Genomic DNA, 20,247 nt, shown 5'->3' with positions numbered 1-20,247 from the left:
CAGCATGGTCTACAGTACTACAAAAATTCTAAGAATTTTGTGAGATGGTGTTGTGATCATAAAATAAAGTTGTGACGGAGTGCAGGAAAAAGCTGCAGCTCAGAGTTAACAAGCAGCTACAATATAAACTGTTTAAGTGGCGCCACAGTGAGAAACATTAACATTTGATTCCTGCATACACAATTTTAAACATTTATGATGCAGATTACATGTATATATGACAGAGACATTTATTCTGCAAGTACCGTCCGAGTCGTTTCAGAACTCACTGACCAAATGTCAGACGTTCCGTCACTGTTCTGCTGCTTTGGCGTTTTGTCTTTGTGATTCACGGTTTATTTTCATACGTAAACATGTTTGGGCTGTGGTGGCTTCAGGTGCTGGTACCTGAGGTGGAGCTCCCCCCTGAGCGCCCTCCAGTGACAGCAAAGGAAACAGCAGCTCGCTCAGACCCCAGTGGGACAGATCGTGGCCGCTGCCACAAAAACAAAAAAAAAAGTGGAGAACAAACATCAGTGGCTGAACACGTGGACTCACTTCATTATGAACAAGTCTCAAACCGTACTTGTAAAAAGCGCAGAGTTTCTTCAGCGTGGCTACAATTTCTGCCATTTTCTCCTCATCAGCAAATAAAGTGTCGTCCTACAACAGAGACGCAGCAACAGACAGTGAGTCAGTGGCAGCAGGCTGGTTAGTGAGCACAGCGCGCGCGCACGTGAGGTCGCCGTTAAAAACATGAACGTAGGTGCAAGAGGGGAAGCAAAACAAATACACAAACAGCAAAAAAACAGAGCAGGACGACCTTTAACCCTGCCGATGACAGTGGACACGCATGACTGTCAAATCATAACTCCGCCCCCTTCGGTTCCAAAAACCAGGATTTTCTGTGGAGGTGGGATGTCCATACATTTGAACCCTCAGCCAGCTGAGTCACAGTCATGCGACTTGTCGCCCCAGCGATGTGACCGGTCGCGGCACTGCAGTTGCTGCAATTGTATCAAGTCCCACCTGAGATGATCATGCTGGTCACACCTGTGTGAGTGAAGTACTTTCAACGAATTTAGAGGAAATTCTTAAACATAGACCGCTGTCTATCAGTGAAAATTATTTAGCGGTGTGCCTCACCTTTAGCGAGTCCCGCAGCAGCGCCGTCAGTCGGTCCACCCAGTCCTGAACCAGTGAGTCTCTGGCGGATAGAACCATGGAGCACCAGGCCGCTCCACCTCCACAAAGACTGAGGTACGTTCGGGCTGCAGCCTGTAGAACAGCAGGACTCGAGTGGAGGTCCAAAACCGCTCCCATCGCCGCCACGAGGCTGGAAATGGCCTGAGGAAGAGGACACGCCTCCTCGTTAGTCTGCAGCTCAACACACAGTGTTCACCAACTGCTGCTCAGGAGTATCATCTTCACAGGTTACTTTCTTAAGCCCAGGTTACACATAGACGGTTTTGTCCGCGGGTAGTACGTAGACCGAAGTTCGCGGTAGTTCCGGCAGTTTTTGCGATGGAAAGGGGCGGAGCATTTCGCCGGCGTTTTGAGTGCTGTACTAGCCGCAAATACGCGGATAAAACGCCGCTAAATCCGCCGAATAAAGCGGAGTTTTGACGCCGTAGCATCCGGCACACGTCAGGCAACGGGGGTTAATACTCAGTTCTATCCTTTACAATCGCAGGTTAAGACGTGCGTGAGAACAGCTGTGTTCTGCTGCCGCCGATAATGCCCTCTGTACCGCTGGATTTATCCAGGCATATCCTGTGTTACTCCAGGAATTTTTGCTTATAGGCACCGCCCGCAGAGTATAATAGGCTGAAGCAGCTGTCAGTGCAGGGGGAGGGAGTGACAGGGAGCTCATCTCTCAGCCTTTTCTTTTCTCTCCTTTTCCCCTCAACGTGTTGCTCGTTTCTACCACAGGGCTACCCTCTGCTTCTGAACCAGACCTCTTGGTAAGTCCTTGCCGCTGCCAATTTTATTTTAGGACGTATACTGGAGCTTCTCTGCAAAAATATCTGGAGCTGGCTGCGAGTAAGAGACCTGCATGCAGTGCGCTAGCGTTTTTATACTGACCGCTGCCTATCGGCCGTTTGGAACGCTGTTAACCGGGAGGTGGTGTTTAGAACAGTGTACTGTCCGCTAGCGCCGCCGTTTTGTCTGCCTCTGTCGACGGTTAAAATGCCTTTGAGGACGCCGATGTGGGCTCTATCGTCGTTTTACACGCCGTTGGTTAGGGATACAACGCCGGCCGCCAATTACGCCGGTGTAAACTGCGGCACTACAGGAAGGGGCGGGATGACACGGCGATTAAAAAGTATCAAACACCGTTGTTCGCGTTGTCTCCGTTGTCAGGCCACTTCTCCGGGGGCGCTCCCGGAATTATTCGACATGTTGAATAATTTTTTTGACGATTCCCGGTGAAGCCGGAACCAAACCACGCCCCCGTGCGCCGGCATTAGATCCCTAAAATGGCCCGGAGGGGGCAAAATCTCTGCCGGGACGCTTCCAAGAGAGTTTACCGTCTATGTGTAAACGGGGCTTTAGAGTTCAGTAAACAGCTAATTGCAGATGCTAACATTTTTGTTAGCACGTTAGCTTTTCAGATAACTTTGAAAAACCACACTAATCAACTGTAACCTTTAAACACAAACAAATTCCCCTCAATTTTAGCATCAAGGCTAAGAAAGCGATGAAGATGACAGTTCTTGTATCGTCTGGTTGAGTGTTGGTCATTTTGTTTGAGCGGTTGGCTGGCGGGATGCAGACCTGAGTGTTTTCCGCCTGACGACACTCTGTGATGAAGTACTGAGGAATCTTCATCAGGGAGGCAACAACGTCTGCGCTGCTGGAAAACTGCCCAGAGAAAAAAAAAAGACATTGTCAGAGCTGAACATTCATCATAAAAACAAACACAGCAACAGTACTAATTTAGTGGAATAACGACCTTTGACAGTAACTCTGGAAGCACGGCGAGGAAATGTTCCGTGAGCTTCATGCAGTCGTCAACCTGAAGCTTCTTCTCTTTGACACTCAGTACCTGAAACATTCACACATAAACACTAAAACGCACAGTTCTTAGGTGCACCAACACCACTGATGATCGTGCAGAGAAGACGTGACTCCACACACTATGACCCCTGTAACACAATGGAACTGACCTTTTTTGCACCGGTCCTCCCGGCCAGTGCTGGTCCTTCTGAGGCCTGACGCACCGACGCTACCAGGATCTCCACCACAACCAGTTCTTCTTCCCGAGTAAGAACTACACACACACACTTTATTTTTGCTCAAAACATTATGTGGGATGGTAATATACATCGAGCGGTATTTCTATGTCCATAATAAAACACAGACGCTTCTAAACAGAAGCTAAAAATTCACCAGAAAATACATTTGGTGATTCCTGTATGACTGCAAAAAAAAAAAAAACAACAAAAGGCAGCTTGCTGTTTTTTTTTTTTGTTTTGTTTTGTTTATGAATGAGTACCTCTGCCATAGAGGTAATGTTTTCACCAGTGTTTGTTTATTTATCCAGTAGCAAGATAACTGAAAAACTAATGAACAGATTTCAATTAAATTTGGCGAGCAACAGATAATGATAATGTCCTAGGAAATTAGGTATTTTATTTGAATTTGATCCCAAACATATTTTGGATCCAGACTTTTAGATATATTTGTGTGTTTAACTATTATTGTAATCCAATTACATTTTTTCCACGAATCTGATTGGTTAATCATGTGAGATTTCAGACCATATAATATCAGGGTAATGGTGGCAAAATATTCGACCATTTCACATTTGGATGTATTACTTCGCGCCCTGACCAGTGTTCTGATGAGATGTCATTCCTGTCGAATATCATTCCTGTCCTTTGCGCAACTATGCACGCACGCGCAGCATTGTCAGGATGCAGAACTGTCGATTTATGCGACAAGACTCACAATTTGACACAACACTGGTCACACGCACTACTAGCTGTTAGCGCTGTTAGCTGAAAGTGAGAGAAAGTCACATACCGATGCCACCAAAATGAGTGATTTTAAGATACCATACGAAAGTACTGATGTGGACTCTGACACAGAATTACCGTTTCACATTTGATGTGTTTTCATGTTTGATGGATTACTCCGTGCCCTGACCGCTGTTGGAGCGACGTTGCGCCGACAGTAAGCCTCGCCAACCGAATTACCTACAGAAAAATAAATCGTGCAAACAATGGAATTGGATTACAATGGGAATAACCCTCTTGTGTCTGATGATTTGTGGATGTTCATGCTGGTTATACGGTCACAAATAACCATTTTACATGCTCTGCTTACACGTCGCCAATACAGCTCAATTTGCGACCATACAGCCAGCATGAACATCCGCAAATCAGACACAACAGGGTTATTCCCTAATTTTGTTGTTTTGTTTGCCATTTGTTTTGGTATTAAGTAATTAGTTTACTTAAATGATTATATTCTTAGTTTGACGTACTTTTAGTCTGTTAGTTGTTTGAATTTGCATGTCGAACTGGGTTGAACCAGTTTTACCAACCAGATCAAAGAGATTCAGGTTATAATAGAAATCACATGTCCCGTTTTCACGCAGGTCATGGGCAGGGGGGTGGGACCTCCCCTGTATGCCCACAGGGACCAACAAGCTAAGTATTTTGCAAAATAAGGTCCATTGTTTGTGGTTCTGATCGGATGGATCTCCCGCGAGAGAGAAGTTCTTCAGAATCCAGGCCTGTTTTTCCACTGTGACTTTGAATAAATTTAAAAGTGTGGAATAGTTTGATTTTGTACTTTGTGAGGGACAGTACTGCAGTAAGAACCGGGGAAGTGTAACAAGACGTTTTAAGCATTTAAGAACATTTAAGTTAAAAAAAAGGATAATAGTGAACTTCGACAACATTTTGTGAACAGATGAATAATGTCCTAGCAAATCACTTCTGTAAGCTTTGAGTTGATCTGGAACATATTCTGGATCTGGGGCCCATAATAATGTGTGTGGCAGACCAGCACTGAACTCAGAAAGTTATAAACGGATCTTGAAGATAATTTATGAACATACAGATCAATTCTGAGGAAACGAGGCTTGATGTTAAATGCAAATAAAAGTGGGTATTGTGGCTTTGGTGGAGGTTTGCGCCCCCTGAGTGCGTTCCAGTTAAATACTGAATCGGACCGGCTCGTAGCTGAAAATGATGTGTGGCGTCACGCTAACACAGAGAAATAAGGTCTACAACACAAAAGCTTCAGTAGTTAAAAGTGTGAAAATAAAGCAAATATTTGTTTGGGTTTTCTTTCTAACCTGAACCGTCTGAGGTCGCGTCCTGCAGCAGCACAGATGTGAGTGTGGTCCAATCCTTCAGCAGAGATCCACCACAGTCCCACAGACTGTCCACCAAATACACTACATGCTGGTGCAGCTACACACACACACACACGTTCATTAACACCTTGTAATGGTTAACGGCCACTTTAACAGTCTGTAAGTTTTAATAAAAAGCTAGCGGATTTTCTAGAGTATGAACTGCACTTGTCCCAAAAAAAAAAAATTTCTTGAAGAGGGGGGAAAAAAAAACCATAAAAACCTCACTTTTTTTGTATAATCTGCTCTTTAATTTGAGATTTTTCTGCATTATAATGAACATGATTTTTGTGGTATATAAATCACACCAGAGTATAAGACTTTGGAAAATATGGTAGTTATGGGCTGTCCTTGGCCATTTTATTTAGAATATCTTTACAAAAAGCTAATATTTCACTAAAAAACAAATAAATATGAGAATAAAGTTTTAAAGATCAATCATTTTTGGCAGCATCATCTCTGAACTTAATGTGCTTCCATTCTGTAAGTTGTTTGTTTTACCTCAGACTGGAGGTAAAACCGCAGCAGCGCCTTCAGTCTGGTTAGTGTTTGTCGTTTATGCGCGTCCTCCTCATTCGTTCCATCCTCAGCGTCAGACGGAGGAGGTGAAGTGTTGAGAAGTCTGGAAGACACAAGGAGCAAAAACAGCAAGAAAACATTTCATTTTACTGCCATAAAGGAGGGAACGTTTCCAAAACAGTTCAGATGGGCCAATAAGGATTTAAAGCTACAGTGTGGAGGATTTAGCACCATCTGCTGGTGAGGTATGTATTATGCCTTGTTTCCCTTCATATTCTCACTTTTTGGATTTTATATATACACACATACACAAACACCTTAAATAACGTATCCTGACACAGCAAACAACAACAATCCCAAATTTAAGTGACTGCTGTGGCAGATAGATGGATACTTCCAGGACGTGGCGCGGTTCTGTAGTGTGGTGGATGTGGTGACACACAGCACCACCATGTGCACCATGACCTGACCTGAATGATGGAGGTGGGTGTACCTGGAGAAGAGCAGCTCCCCTGCGGTGGCAGCTAGGGGGCGCTGTGATGAGAAAACCAGCTGGTAGAGCTGTTTGTAGTCCTCAGCACTGAACACATCATCACATGCTCTGAAGGACACAGATGGAGTTTAAAGTAACGCAGAAACACAACGAAGAAGAAATCCACCAGATCTGGATCTCCACATGCAACCAGAGCAAAATGTTTGTGTCTCACAAAAACTGCACATGTGCACAACATCTGTATTAATATGTGTGCTCTTACCCAGTGGCAGCTCCTGAAAAATGTCTCAGGAAGGGTTATTTTTCTGATAAAGATTAAGGCGACCCATTCAGTAAATACACGAAGCAAGACAATTGCATCAATTTATTGTTAGCTGAGTAACTCATTTTTGTAATTTTTTTATTTCTAAGTTTTCAAATATACGAAAACAGAGGGAAAAAACAACAAAACAATAAAAAACAATGGGGAAGAGTGCTGTTACATTTGGTCAGAAAATGAATAATCAGTATTCATTGATAAAAATATTGTTCAAGTAAAGTCCGATCTTGTATATTTCACATATTCTGTCCACTTTGTCCATGTTTTGTGAAAAGAGTCTCTTTGGTTCCGAGTGATGGTGGATAGTTTTTCCATCTCGTAGATATCGTGGACTATTTCTATCCATTCTTCCACCGAGGGAGCCATTTTCAACCATTTTTCAACCATTTTCTTGTGATGGCTTTTTTACTTGCTATTAATAGGATTGCCAATAATTTTGTTTCATCCCTTCTCCAATTCTGAACATTTACATCTCCCAAATATAAACATTCAAATGTAAACGACACTTTAGAGCCAAAAACATAATTTACATGATTGCAAATCTGTGACCAGTATGATTTGAGAATACTGCAATCCCAAAAAATGTGATAATGGTTGGCCCCAGAGGAGCCACAGAGCCTCCAACATGAATCCCCACTCCCTCTGTGTCTTTTTGGAACAGGTGTGGTAAAGAACCTCGTAATACACTTCCATCCAAACTCTCGCCATGTATTAGATCCTGTGGTCTTCCACTGAAGATGACAAATCTTTTCCCAACTTTCAATTGAAATATTCAGATTGCCCTCAATTTCCCATTTTTTCTTAATGTACTCTGTGTTACCTTCTTTACTTAACTGAATTGCTTTATACAAATTAGATATTATATTGTTCATAGAAATTGATTTTGTTAGAGTTAAAAAGGTGTGTATAAATCCTAATTCACTGTTTTCCCATAATACTTTGATGTTTTGATCGAAATGATGTCGGATTTGTAAATATATATATTTTTTCCTTCAGTTTTTCAAAGCTCATGAACACCCCCTTGTGGATGAAAGAGTAGTACAAAGTTAGACCCTTTGAGATCCAAGTTTTAAACCTGTTATCTTGAGTATTTGGCAAAAAGTCTGAATCATACACTATCCATCTTAATATCCCAGAGATTTTCTCCAGTTTACAAATTTTTAGTACCCCATCCCAACATTTCAGCATAGATTTGTACATAAAATCCTTCATGGTGTTAAATTTGTTTCTTAATTTTTTTTTTATCTGACAATATTGCCATAATTGGTATTTTTTCCTGTTTCTACCCTTTCAACTTCCTTCCAGCTGGCTGAGTAGGTTGGGGAACCTAAACATATCAGAGGTCTAATTTGGGCCACATATTCTTGAAGGCAAGGTAGCCCGAGTCCACCTTTCTCCTTCATCAACTGTAGTGTTTTATATTTAACTCTAGCTTTTTTGTTTTGCCAAATATATTTACCCAACATTCTATCCCATTCATCAAAATATTTCTGTGATATCCAAACTGGTAAACAATGAAATAAATACAGTAATCGTGGAAGGATGTTCATTCTGATTGATTCCACACGAGAGTGCAAGCCCAAAAAGGGGACTGTGCTCCACCTCTGTAAATCTGTTTTAATTTTATTAATTAATGGACCATAATTTACATCAAAAAGTTTATCAAAATCTTCTATTAAAACAACTCCCAAATACACTCAACAAAAATATAAACGCAACACTTTTGGTCTTGCTCCCATTTTGTATGAGATGAACTCAAAGATCTAAAACTTTTTCCACATACACAATATCACCATTTCCCTCAAATATTGTTCACAAACCAGTCGAAATCTGTGATAGTGAGCACTTCTCCTTTGCTGAGATAATCCATCCCACCTCACAGGTGTGCCATACCAAGATGCTGATTAGACACCATTATTAGTGCACATGTGTGCCTCAGACTGCCCACAATAAAAGGCCACTCTGAAAGGTGCAGTTTTATCACATAGCACAATGCCACAGATGTCGCAAGATTTGAGGGAGCGTGCAATTGGCATGCTGACAGCAGGAATGTCAACCAGAGCTGTTGCTCGTGTATTGAATGTTCATGTCTCTACCATAAGCCGTCTCCAAAGGCATTTCAGAGAATTTGGCAGTACATCCAACCAGCCTCACAACCGCAGACCACGTGTAACCACACCAGCCCAGGACCTCCACATCCAGCATGTTCACCTCCAAGATCGTCTGAGACCAGCCACTCGGACAGCTGCTGGAACAATTGGTTTGCATAACCAAAGAATTTCTGCACAAACTGTCAGAAACCGTCTCAGGGAAGCTCATCTGCATGCTCGTCGTCCTCATCGGGGTCTCGACCTGACTCCAGTTCATCGTCGTAACCGACTTGAGTGGGCAAATGCTCACATTCGCTGGCGTTTGGCACGTTGGAGAGGTGTTCTCTTCACGGATGATGCGAAGGAGATGTGTTGCACTGCATGAGGCAAATGGTGGTCACACCAGATACTGACTGGTATCCCCCCCCCCAATAAAACAAAACTGCACCTTTCAGAGTGGCCTTTTATTGTGGACAGTCTAAGGCACACCTGTGCACTAATCATGGTGTCTAATCAGCATCTTGATATGGCACACCTGTGAGGTGGGATGGATTATCTCAGCAAAGGAGAAGTGCTCACTATCACAGATTTCGACTGGTTTGTGAACAATATTTGAGGGAAATGGTGATATTGTGTATGTGGAAAAAGTTTTAGATCTTTGAGTTCATCTCATACAAAATGGGAGCAAAACCAAAAGTGTTGCGTTTATATTTTTGTTGAGTATATTTAATGTTATTTGAGTCCCATTTCCATGTATATGTCTTTTTTATACTTATTGGTGGCTTATAGTTTAGTTTTAACACTTGAGTTTTATTTATGTTGATTTTATATCCAGAGAGAGAACCATATTTATCCAACACCTGCATTAGTTTGGGTAGAGATTGCAAAGGCTCAGTCAAAAATATCAGTATGTCGTCCGCAAAAAGGGCTAGTTTTTGTTCACCCGAGTCAAGGTTTACTCCTTTGATTTCTGTAGTCTGTCTTATAACTTGGTTGAAAGGCTCGATGAATAGAGCAAATAAAAGTGCGGAGGCTCAACACCCTTGACGACTGCCTCTCTCCAAGGTAAAAGTTTTGGTCAAATCCCCGTTAATTTTTATTCTGGCAATTGGTTTGTTGTATAACGCAGCAAAAGTGTCAATAATATTATGATGGAAGCCAAATTTAACCATTATTTTAAATAGAAATTCCCATCGTACCAAATCAAATGCTTTTTCAGCATCTAAACTTATCATGAGTGTTTCCAAATTACATTTTTTGACATGTTTCATAACTAATAATGTTTTTCGAATATTGTCCTGAGTCTGTCTCTGTGTAATGAAACCCGTCTGGTCTTTGTTTATAATTCTACCAGACCTTATAAACAGAATTGTTTATAAGATCTGAAAACAGAAACCTTATAACCGGTAGAATTGTCTCTAATCTTTTGCATAAAATAGAGGTAAAAATATTGTAATCTATGTTGAGCACATTGCGTTTTGTTTTTATTTTCTTTTTGGATTATGGAAATGATGGCTTCTTTCCAAGAAGGTGGTATACTTTTCTTGTCAATAATGCCATATACCAACACAGTGCAGAGTAGCTACCTAAACTCTGTAAGTGAGATAGAGTATCTCGTCAATAGTTTTACATCCTCATTGAAGACAACTTTGGATGCTGTAGCTCCTCTGAAAAAGAGAGCTTTAAATCAGAAGTGCCTGACTCCGTGGTATAACTCACAAACTCGCAGCTTAAAGCAGATAACCCGTAGGTTGGAGAGGAAATGGTGTCTCACTAATTTAGAAGATCTTCACTTAGCCTGGAAAAAGAGTCTGTTGCTCTATAAAAAAAAGCCCTCCGTAAAGCTAGGACATCTTACTACTCATCACTAATTGAAGAAAATAAGAACAACCCCAGGTTTCTTTTCAGCACTGTAGCCAGGCTGACAAAGAGTCAGAGCTCTATTGAGCCGAGTATTCCTTTAACTTTAACTAGTAATGACTTCATGACTTTCTTTGCCATTAAAATTTTAACTACTAGAGAAAAAATTACTCATAACCATCCCAAAGACGTATCGTTACCTTTGGCTGCTTTCAGTGATGCCGGTATTTGGTTAGACTCTTTCTCTCAGATTGTTCTGTCTGAGTTATTTTCATTAGTTACTTCATCCAAACCATCAACATGTCTATTAGACTCCATTCCTACCAGGCTGCTCAAGGAAGCCCTACCATTATTTAATGCTTCGATCTTAAATATGATCAATCTATCTTTATTAGTTGGCTATGTACCACAGGCTTTTAAGGTGGCAGTAATTAAACCATTACTTAAAAAGCCATCACTTGACCCAGCTATCTTAGCTAATTATAGGCCAATCTCCAACTTTCCTTTTCTCTCAAAAATTCTTGAAAGGGTAGTTGTAAAACAGCTAACTGATCATCTGCAGAGGAATGGTCTATTTGAAGAGTTTCAGTCAGGTTTTAGAATTCATCATAGTACAGAAACAGCATTAGTGAAGGTTACAAATGATCTTCTTATGGCCTCAGACAGTGGACTCATCTCGTGCTTGTTCTGTAAGAGTAGAATGGGAGGCAGAGCCTTCAGCTTTCAGGCTCCTCTCCTGTGGAACCAGCTCCCAATTCAGATCAGGGAGACAGACACCCTCTCTACTTTTAAGATTAGGCTTAAAACTTTCTTTTTTGCTCAAGCTTATAGTTAGGGCTGGATCAGGTGACCCTGAACCATCCCTTAGTTATGCTGCTATAGACTTAGACTGCTGGGGGGTTCCCATGATGCACTGAGTGTTTCGTTCTCTTTTTGCTCTGTATGCACCACTCTGCATTTAATCATTAGTGATTGATCTCTGCTCCCCTCCACAGCATGTCTTTTTCCTGGTTCTCTCCCTCAGCCCCAACCAGTCCCAGCAGAAGACTGCTCCTCCCTGAGCCTGGTTCTGCTGGAGGTTTCTTCCTGTTAAAAGGGAGGTTTCCTTCCCACTGTCGCCAAGTGCTTGCTCACAGGGGGTCGTTTTGACCGTTGGGGTTTTTACGGAATTATTGTATGGCCTTGCCTTACAATATAAAGCGCCTTGGGGCAACTGTTTGTTGTGATTTGGCGCTATATAAATAAAACTGATTGATTGATTTTTCAATCAAAGGGACATTTTCATTCAAAAGACCTCAGTCTTAAACCTTTACTCCGTGCTTGGGCTCGGGGATGTTCTCCGGAATGCGCGTAGCTTCTCCTTGTAGCTGGGGTCCCGCTCTGAATCAGGTGCATTCTTCCTCGTGCGTCGGTCCACCCGGGTCCAGGTCATCTGTTGGATGCGTTCCACAAGTGATGTTGGTGTTTGTATGAGCTTTCACCATCCTCTGCCGCCTCCGCTGCCGTGTCATAGATCATAACTCCATCGCCGTGTCTCACACGCAGCCTGGCGGGGAAGAGTGTTTGAAACTGCATGTCTTTCTCTTTTAACACTTTCCGGATTTCAGAATATTCTCTCCGCTTTCCAATAATGGCAGGTGGAAAGTCCTGGTCCAGGGTTACCTGTTTATCTTTCCACTTGAAACCTTTCATTTGCCAGGATTTACGAAGCACCATTTCCTTAGTTCGGAAACGTAAAAACTTCACAATAATGGAGCAGGGTGGAGCGCTTGGAGGTGGCACTGGTCCCAGGGAGCGATGTGCTCTTTCGATGTGTAACTCCACGTCATTTGGCAGCTGAAGACCCTCACGAAGCAGTTTTTCCACAAAAATTCCCATTTCTGACACCTCTTTCTCTTTCACTGACCCCATAGATCCTCACGTTTTCTCGCCTGCCACGGGCCTGCATGTCGGTTAGCTGTTCTTCTAACTTCGAGCATAGCTTTAGCAAGCCAGTAGCTACGTCCTCGGTTGTTTGAATTCGTTCTTCGACCTTTTCTATTCGGTTTTCCGTCGCCTCTAGTCTGTTACTGACTGAGGAAATGTCATGTTTCAACTCTTCAAACTGGCCCCTGCTTTCTTGTCGAAACTGTTTTAGCTCGTGTAGGATGACAATGAAATGTACATAACAGCTATGCACAAAAATCCCAAATTCAAGAGCTGATAATACACAAAAAAAGGTGCGACATATATGCGCTTTCATATATAAACCATAGGTGTTTTGTTTTTTTTTACCCTGGAAAATATGGTAAGCAAAAGAAGAGAAAATAAATACTTTTTGGATCCCTTTGCAGGCCGCCACAAACAATTAATAGTATTTGCACAAAGTTACTGTTTGTGGATTCTGCTACCAAGCAGGACAAAATGTGAGACCAAAGTACGTATATTGATGAAAATAAATTAATAATAATGAGGGTGGTGACATACTTTGAGATGAGCATCAGCAGCTTCATACTTTGCACGGCCACTTCACTGTCCTTATCCAGGGTCATTGACATCATTCGCACCTGGAATACAAACACCAACCATTATAGAACACATAAACTATAGAGTCTGTGACAGAAATTCTGCTCTATGCGTCACCGCACACGTTAATGTAAAGTTACATTTGAACTCCTCGGCTCAGGCGTGACTAATTCACATCATGCAAAGTCTTTCATGGTGCAGCGGAACTGAGAAGGGTTTTCTTAAAACGATAATTTGAAAATCCAGCTACACTTTGCGAGAAGGCACATGGGACACCCGAGCCTGGATGTGGGCTGTTGTCTTAGATGAAAATTCTTCTCTGTTGCCGTCACGTAGCACAAGATGGAGTTTGCGGTATTCCCAGTTTCAAATCTTTGACACTGATGGATCCCCAAATGTCGCTGTCAAAAATAACACCTGAAAAGTGTCCCTGTCTCAGTGCTCAACCACTTCAACAGAATTTCATTACTTGTGAGCAGAAACAGAGTGACTGGCTGCTGGTGGACTTCCACACCCTACCTTAAATCGGCTGGTGAACAGGTCCAGTTTTGGCAGGAGTAGAGGATCTTCATATAAACCCTGCAGACCCAACACACACTTCAGGCGAACATCTGGGACCTGAAACACGATGGAAGACACCAAATCTGCTTCCAACAAATATAACTAATTCTGAAATTGCACCATTATTGAACACAATCCCAAACTACATGTTAGACAGCACTTTTGTAAAAATTTGTACCTTATCGTGCATCAACCAACCCATGTATTTGAGGTACGTGTCATTAAGAAAAGCAGAATTGTAGAGCTTCATCCACTGGCCCAGCTCCTCCATACAAACAGAGCGGATTTCTGGAAGCACATCACTGCACACAAACGCACAAATATGCCAGTGAACAACTGGATTCCATAATATTCCAAGACACAATGAGTAGTGCGACAATAAGTTATTTCTGTAGTACTAAACACGTATTTGTCTTATCACGTTACGCCTCCCAAACATTATTATTTTCTGGAAAAGCACTCGAACATGCACCTGTGACCAAATGATACTCGCTACTCTTTGTGACTGCAACAAGATAATAGAGTCACAATTACCGATATCGCCTTAGAAAAACCCCTTTGAAGATGACATCCATCATGCTTTCTATCTCAGCTCTTTTTTCCTGCAGCTTTAAAAAGAAAAAAAAAAAACAGAAAGATTCCAAAGTAAATAAGGCACGACTAACAAAATCCCTCATGTTCGTCTTCCACACAGCGAGACACCATGTGACTCGAGTCTTACATCGGTGATCTTCTTCTGTAACTTCTCCAGCTGGGCCAACCCTTTCTGCCGCGTGGTCTTCGTCTTCTCCACCTCGTACAGTTTCTGGCTATTTTCGATGCCAACTCTCAGGCTCAGAGCTACACCCACCAGAGAGCTCAGGAGCTTCACCGCTTGTTAAAGATGTGCACATGGAAATGGACCAGTCACACAGGGTGGTTTATGGATTAGAGGAATGTATCTGCAGGTTTCTATTTCTTACCTGCGAGCGTACAGGTGTGTCTGAAGGCTCGTATGTTTGAGTTTGAGAGCTCGGCGAGCAGAGAAATAACCGTGTTCATCAGGTAACTGTCAAAGATGACGTCATGTTGACACTGAGCCACCAGCACCGACAGAAAGTCACAGAACTCAGAGTGAAACCATCGACCATAGGGTCCAGACTGCACCAGAGGATACTCCACACTGTCCTAGAGCAGAGAGGACAACCCAGGAAAATGGTCAGATGTCATCCAGTAAAGATACTTAATACAACTATGGCTCCTCTTGGACAGGACGCCAGTCTATCACAGGTTACATCCTGAGACAAGGCTGGTACCATTTACAGCTGGGTGGACAAGAACAATGCAGACGAAATGTCTTCACCAAGGACAAAAACAGATAACGTCTGTAGGAATTGAACCCCCAGTCTTTTGGGTGGCAGTCCAACTCTTTTCATCACTGAGACAACTGGTAAACTTTGGAAAGAGTGACAGTGGGTCATAAAACTTTACCACTGAACCTTCAAACACAGCAGGGAAATAGTTCTTCTGCCTGGAGTCATTATTTATGATTTGTAGATGCACTGAGGAGCAAAACAATTTAGAGTCTTGTGGACAATCAGTAGGATCCTGATTGTGTGTTTGTTAAACGTGTGGAAAAAAAAACAAAAAACTTAGGCCACAATGATGAGAAACACTTCAATAACTGAGGAGTGAAGGATATAGGAAACATATAATAAGTGAAAATTATGGGGGAGCCAGAAAAGGACAGATACTGACTGTGTCCATCGGCCATGTGACAGTGAGGATCCACGGAAAAGCCAGAAACTTCTTATACTGCAGACCAGCAACCTGAAAGACACAATCAGAACCTCAGCTCAAAGTGTCACAGCTGGTGTGTCAATAAACAGCACAGAAAATTTAAAGAAATAAGCAATGTAAGAGATCTCACCTCATCTAACTCCTCCACCATCTTATTCTTGACATCACTGCTCTTTTTGCTCTGACACATCTCTGCTGTGACTATACCTGGAAAAAAGAAACAATAAGAGTGGGGAAAAAAAGCTTGAGATCTGAGTGGGTGTGTGTTGAGGCGTTTGCACTCATACGTACATGTGTGCGTAGAAAACATACCTTTGCATCCAGAGCACTGGATAAAAAAGCTGATAAGATCCAGAAGAGACAAATCTCTGTCCACCACATAAGCTTCAATCCAGTCATCGATCACTGCCTGCACAGAAGTCACATCACTGAGCCGCAGTCAACTAATCGTCACATTTGATACAAACGATATACTTATTAAAGCATCTCAATGTGCTCTTATTCTGAAAATACACACACAGAAGAACAAAGATTTCTGACTGGTCAGAACCAAAAATTACAAAAAGCTATGTTTGTTGAACTGATAGGATACCATCCTCCTTTTTCATTTTTTTAATCTTCACAAGGTAATTTTTTTATTTATTTCTTTTAAATCGTGGCTGGAGTGCTCATCCAACCCCCCAAAAATGGTAACCATGCCCAGAGCACCCACGCAAAAAAAAAAAACAAAAAAACAAAAAACATCATATTGAAAGGCCAGACTCACAAAGATCTCGTTTGCCCTTTGACATGTCTTTTTTTGGTCCTGTCAGGTGTCACGCCACCTTCTTCACTGGCATAAGTGCTAGTAGGGGAGATGGTTGTAGCAGATTCTCCTGGGCTACAATGTTAAAGCAATAGGACCGCCCACATTTCACAAAACAAAATTTAGTTTCTCCTGGAATCCAAGCATTACACACACACACCTTCAACCGCTCATTCCAATTAAGGGTCACAGGGGGGCTGGAGCCTATCCCAGCAGTCATAGAGCACGAGGCTGGGTACACCCAGGACAGGATGTCAGTCTGTCACAGGGCCACAAACAGACAAACAAACACGTTCACACCGACTCGCATGCCTACGGACAATTTAACAATTCCAATCCATCTAACCCGCATGTCTTTGGATGTGGGAGGAAACCGGAGCACCCGGAGGAAACCCACACAAACATGGGAAGAACATGCAAACTCCACACAGAAAGGCCACAGGCGGGAATTGAACTCATGACCTTCTCGCTGTGAGGCAACAGTGCTAACCACTAATCCACCGTGGTGCCCCAAGCATTATAATGTCGGTTTATTTTTGAAATGTCTTGTAAAATTACAGCTTATTTTAATGAAAAGAACATATTTATCTGGGAGGAATTCCATAACAAATATTTTCTTTCTAACGCCGTCTGCGGGAGAACGTGTGTGTGTGTGTGCGCGCACGTATGCATGAGCATTTGAAAAAAACAGAAGTTACCTGATGTGATGCGTGACGCTGACATCTGTGAAATGTCTTGTAAATCACTCCAGAGGAGTTATCAGGTTACAAAAACAGCACTTTCCATTTTAGAAGTGTTTATTTCTAAATAGCTTGTTCATAACATATGAGAAACAACTCAGATTTACACATAAAAGCCACCGTTTATGAGCATTTTTTTCTGCAATGTTGGAGGAGGAGTCAGAAAAAGACTCGCCAGCATACGCCACTGTGCCTCTCTACTCTGATTGGCTGCCACTGTGTGCATCCCATAATGCTTCACGCATGTCTGGGAAAGCCCCCACGTGATCTATGACATCACTGTCCGACTGTATCGGTCTCTACCTTCACAGCCGTAAGTAGTACTTACAGCTGTCTGTTCTTTTCATATTTTACCCTTCAGGGGAACCTTTCATTAATTTTGTTCTAGACAATGCAAATTTTGATCGAATTGATAACGTCATACCATAAATCACCTACTTAAAGTCTAATAAGTAAAATCATACTGGAGCCAGTGAAAATTCTTTTTAATGCCTGAAATCTTAAAAAGCTCAGTGGCCCTATACTTTTAACAACTGGGTCAATGCTGACTGTGATCTAGCTTCGTGTCCCAGGGTTCAAAAGAAGTCAACAGGCTCGATCCTTTGCCTACTGTGCTCTGACTTTGTGGATGAATTTGCCTGTTGACATTAGAAAAATCCACTTCAGTTTCATCTTTTATGGCAAATCTGAAAGCCCATTTAATTTTTGGCTTAATAATTCGTTTTTGGTTTTATTTGCAATTTTAATTGTTCTTACTGAGTTTTGTTTTATTGTTATGTCTTAGGCCCAGACAGGGGTCCTGTCTAGGGTGTACACCAGGCTCCAAATTGCCCCGTGACCCTTAATTGGAATAAGCAGGCATAAAAAGCAAAATGAAGGACTTGATGTTTTATTATGTACAGCACTTTGTCAATTTTTCTACTTGAACGCGCTATACATAAAACTAGAATTAAAAAAAAAAAATTTGGGTGGGGGCACATTTTCAAGAAACCAAGTGTCACTAGACCTCACCTGAAATATATACTTTTAAATTTTGCCGTGTATATCCATAAGCGATTAATTCCACAAAATTTCTGAAAATATTTTTAGCATTATGAGATGGGATTGCTTTTGACCTTGCTGAAGATACTGAGTGAGCACTCGTGAATAATAACAATAATATAATTTATCAGGCAGGAGGATCAAAAGGAATGACAAAAGTGAAACTAACATAACACATTAAAAACAAAAGCCAAAAATAAAAACAAAACAAGTACAATAACTTCAGTTTTATCTGAGTTTAAAAGCAGGAAATTAGAGGTCATCCATGTCTTTATGTCTGTAAGACAATCCTGCAGTTTAGCTAATTGGTGTGTGTGTCCTCTGGCTTCATGGATAGATAAAGCTGGGTATCATCTGCGTAACAATGAAAATTTAAGCAATGCTGTCTAATAATACTGCCTAAAGGAAACATGTATAAAGTGAATAAAATTGGTCCTAGCACAGAACCTTGTGGAACTCCATAATTAACCTTAGTCTGTGAAGAAGATTCCCCATTTACATGAACAAATTGTAATCTATTAGATAAATATGATTCAAACCACCGCAGTGCAGTGCCTTTAATACTTATGGCATGCTCTAATCTCTGTAATAAAATTTTATGGTCAACAGTATCATAAGCAGCACTAAGGTCTAACACAACAAGCACAGAGATGAGTCCACTGTCTGAGGCCATAAGAAGATCATTTGTAACCTTCACTAATGCTGTTTCTGTACTATGATGAATTCTAAAACCTGACTGAAACTCTTCAAATAGACCATTCCTCTGCAGATGATCAGTTAACTGTTTTACAACTACCCTTTCAAGAATTTTTGAGAGAAAAGGAAGGTTGGAGATTGGCCTATAATTAGCTAAGATAGCTGGGTCAAGTGATGGCTTTTTAAGTAATGGTTTAATTACTGCCACCTTAAAAGCCTGTGGTACATAGCCAACTAATAAAGATAGATTGATCATATTTAAGATCGAAGCATTAATTAATGGTAGGGCTTCCTTGAGCAGCCTGGTAGGAATGGGGTCTAATAGACATGTTGATGGTTTGGAGGAAGTAACTAATGAAAATAACTCAGAACAATCTGAGAGAAACAGTCTAACCAAATACCGGCATCACTGAAAGCAGCCAAAGATAACGATACGTCTTTGGGATGGTTATGAGTAATTTTTTCTCTAATAGTTAAAATTTTATTAGCAAAGAAAGTCATGAAGTCATTACTAGTTAAAGTTAAAGGAATACTCGGCTCAATAGAGCTCTGACTCTTTGTCAGCCTGGCTACAGTGCTGAAAAGAAACCTGGGGTTGTTCTTATTTTCTTCAATTAGTGATGAGTAGTAAGATGTCCTAGCTTTACGGAGGGCTTTTTTATAGAGCAACAGACTCTTTTTCCAGGCTAAGTGAAGATCTTCTAAATTAGTGAGACGCCATTTCCTCTCCAACTTACGGGTTATCTGCTTTAAGCTGCGAGTTTGTGAGTTATACCACGGAGTCAGGCACTTCTGATTTAAGGCTCTCTTTTTCAGAGGAGCTACAGCATCCAAAGTTGTCTTCAATGAGGATGTAAAACTATTGACGAGATACTCTATCTCACTCACAGAGTTTAGCTAGCTACTCTGCACTGTGTTGGTATATGGCATTGGAAGATTCCAAAGAAGTGGACTTTCAAACATCCATAAGCAGAATATTCCAAAAAGGACAAAGCACCAAAAAAAAAAAAAAAAAACAACATCAACAACAACACAATACAGACAGCCTGCTTATTTCTGTTTAACATGAGGATCACAAGTCAAGCCTGCATCTTGAGACTTCAAGATGGCCCAGGTAAAAGCTTTTAAGGCACTTAATAGCTGATCAATACAGGTGCTTGCCTGCATGGCACTCCTGCCCATGGTGACCACCTCGAACAGGGTCACGGCCTCCGCAGCCGTCTGTTTTCCACGGCTGCTTCCTGCTCCGCTCCCACTGCTTCGGCTGGCTTTGCTTTTGTTGTGTTGGACATTTTCTGATCCTCTTTTCCTTTTTTTCTGTGGGCGATGAAAACGTCACACATCAGCGTAGATAAATGTACTGATTTGTGATCATGATCATCCAGTAGATGGCAGTGTGTATCCCAATTGCCAGACATTTGCTATACATGCTGAATCACACTTAGAATTTTCAGTTTTCAAATTGCCTTTTTTTAATAAATGTGAAAAA

The 20,247-nt window shown here is 41.6% G+C and overlaps 1 protein-coding gene across 2 annotated transcripts in view; it reads right to left on the bottom strand.

The window, feature by feature from the left end:
* The window catches only part of si:ch211-269e2.1 (cohesin subunit SA-2), a 38,014-nt gene that overhangs the window by 11,449 nt on the left and 6,318 nt on the right, over positions 1-20,247 (bottom strand). For both annotated transcript variants that reach the window (XM_034186458.1, XM_034186459.1), the window contains exons 4-22: positions 19,920-20,075; positions 15,789-15,885; positions 15,607-15,683; positions 15,435-15,506; positions 14,660-14,864; positions 14,419-14,570; positions 14,232-14,305; positions 13,876-13,999; positions 13,656-13,754; positions 13,098-13,177; positions 6,363-6,470; positions 5,852-5,972; positions 5,291-5,408; positions 3,150-3,253; positions 2,936-3,028; positions 2,758-2,844; positions 1,126-1,326; positions 566-642; positions 388-475 (exon numbers count right to left, since the gene is read on the bottom strand). In XM_034186458.1, the coding sequence (XP_034042349.1) occupies positions 388-475; positions 566-642; positions 1,126-1,326; positions 2,758-2,844; positions 2,936-3,028; positions 3,150-3,253; positions 5,291-5,408; positions 5,852-5,972; positions 6,363-6,470; positions 13,098-13,177; positions 13,656-13,754; positions 13,876-13,999; positions 14,232-14,305; positions 14,419-14,570; positions 14,660-14,864; positions 15,435-15,506; positions 15,607-15,683; positions 15,789-15,885; positions 19,920-20,075 (2,133 nt within the window). The remainder of the gene's footprint in view (positions 1-387; positions 476-565; positions 643-1,125; positions 1,327-2,757; positions 2,845-2,935; positions 3,029-3,149; positions 3,254-5,290; positions 5,409-5,851; positions 5,973-6,362; positions 6,471-13,097; positions 13,178-13,655; positions 13,755-13,875; positions 14,000-14,231; positions 14,306-14,418; positions 14,571-14,659; positions 14,865-15,434; positions 15,507-15,606; positions 15,684-15,788; positions 15,886-19,919; positions 20,076-20,247) is intronic.

This window comes from Thalassophryne amazonica, chromosome 14, assembly GCF_902500255.1.
Source record: "Thalassophryne amazonica chromosome 14, fThaAma1.1, whole genome shotgun sequence".
Lineage (NCBI taxonomy): Eukaryota > Metazoa > Chordata > Actinopteri > Batrachoidiformes > Batrachoididae > Thalassophryne > Thalassophryne amazonica.
This window is presented reverse-complemented; position numbering and strand designations above follow the sequence as displayed.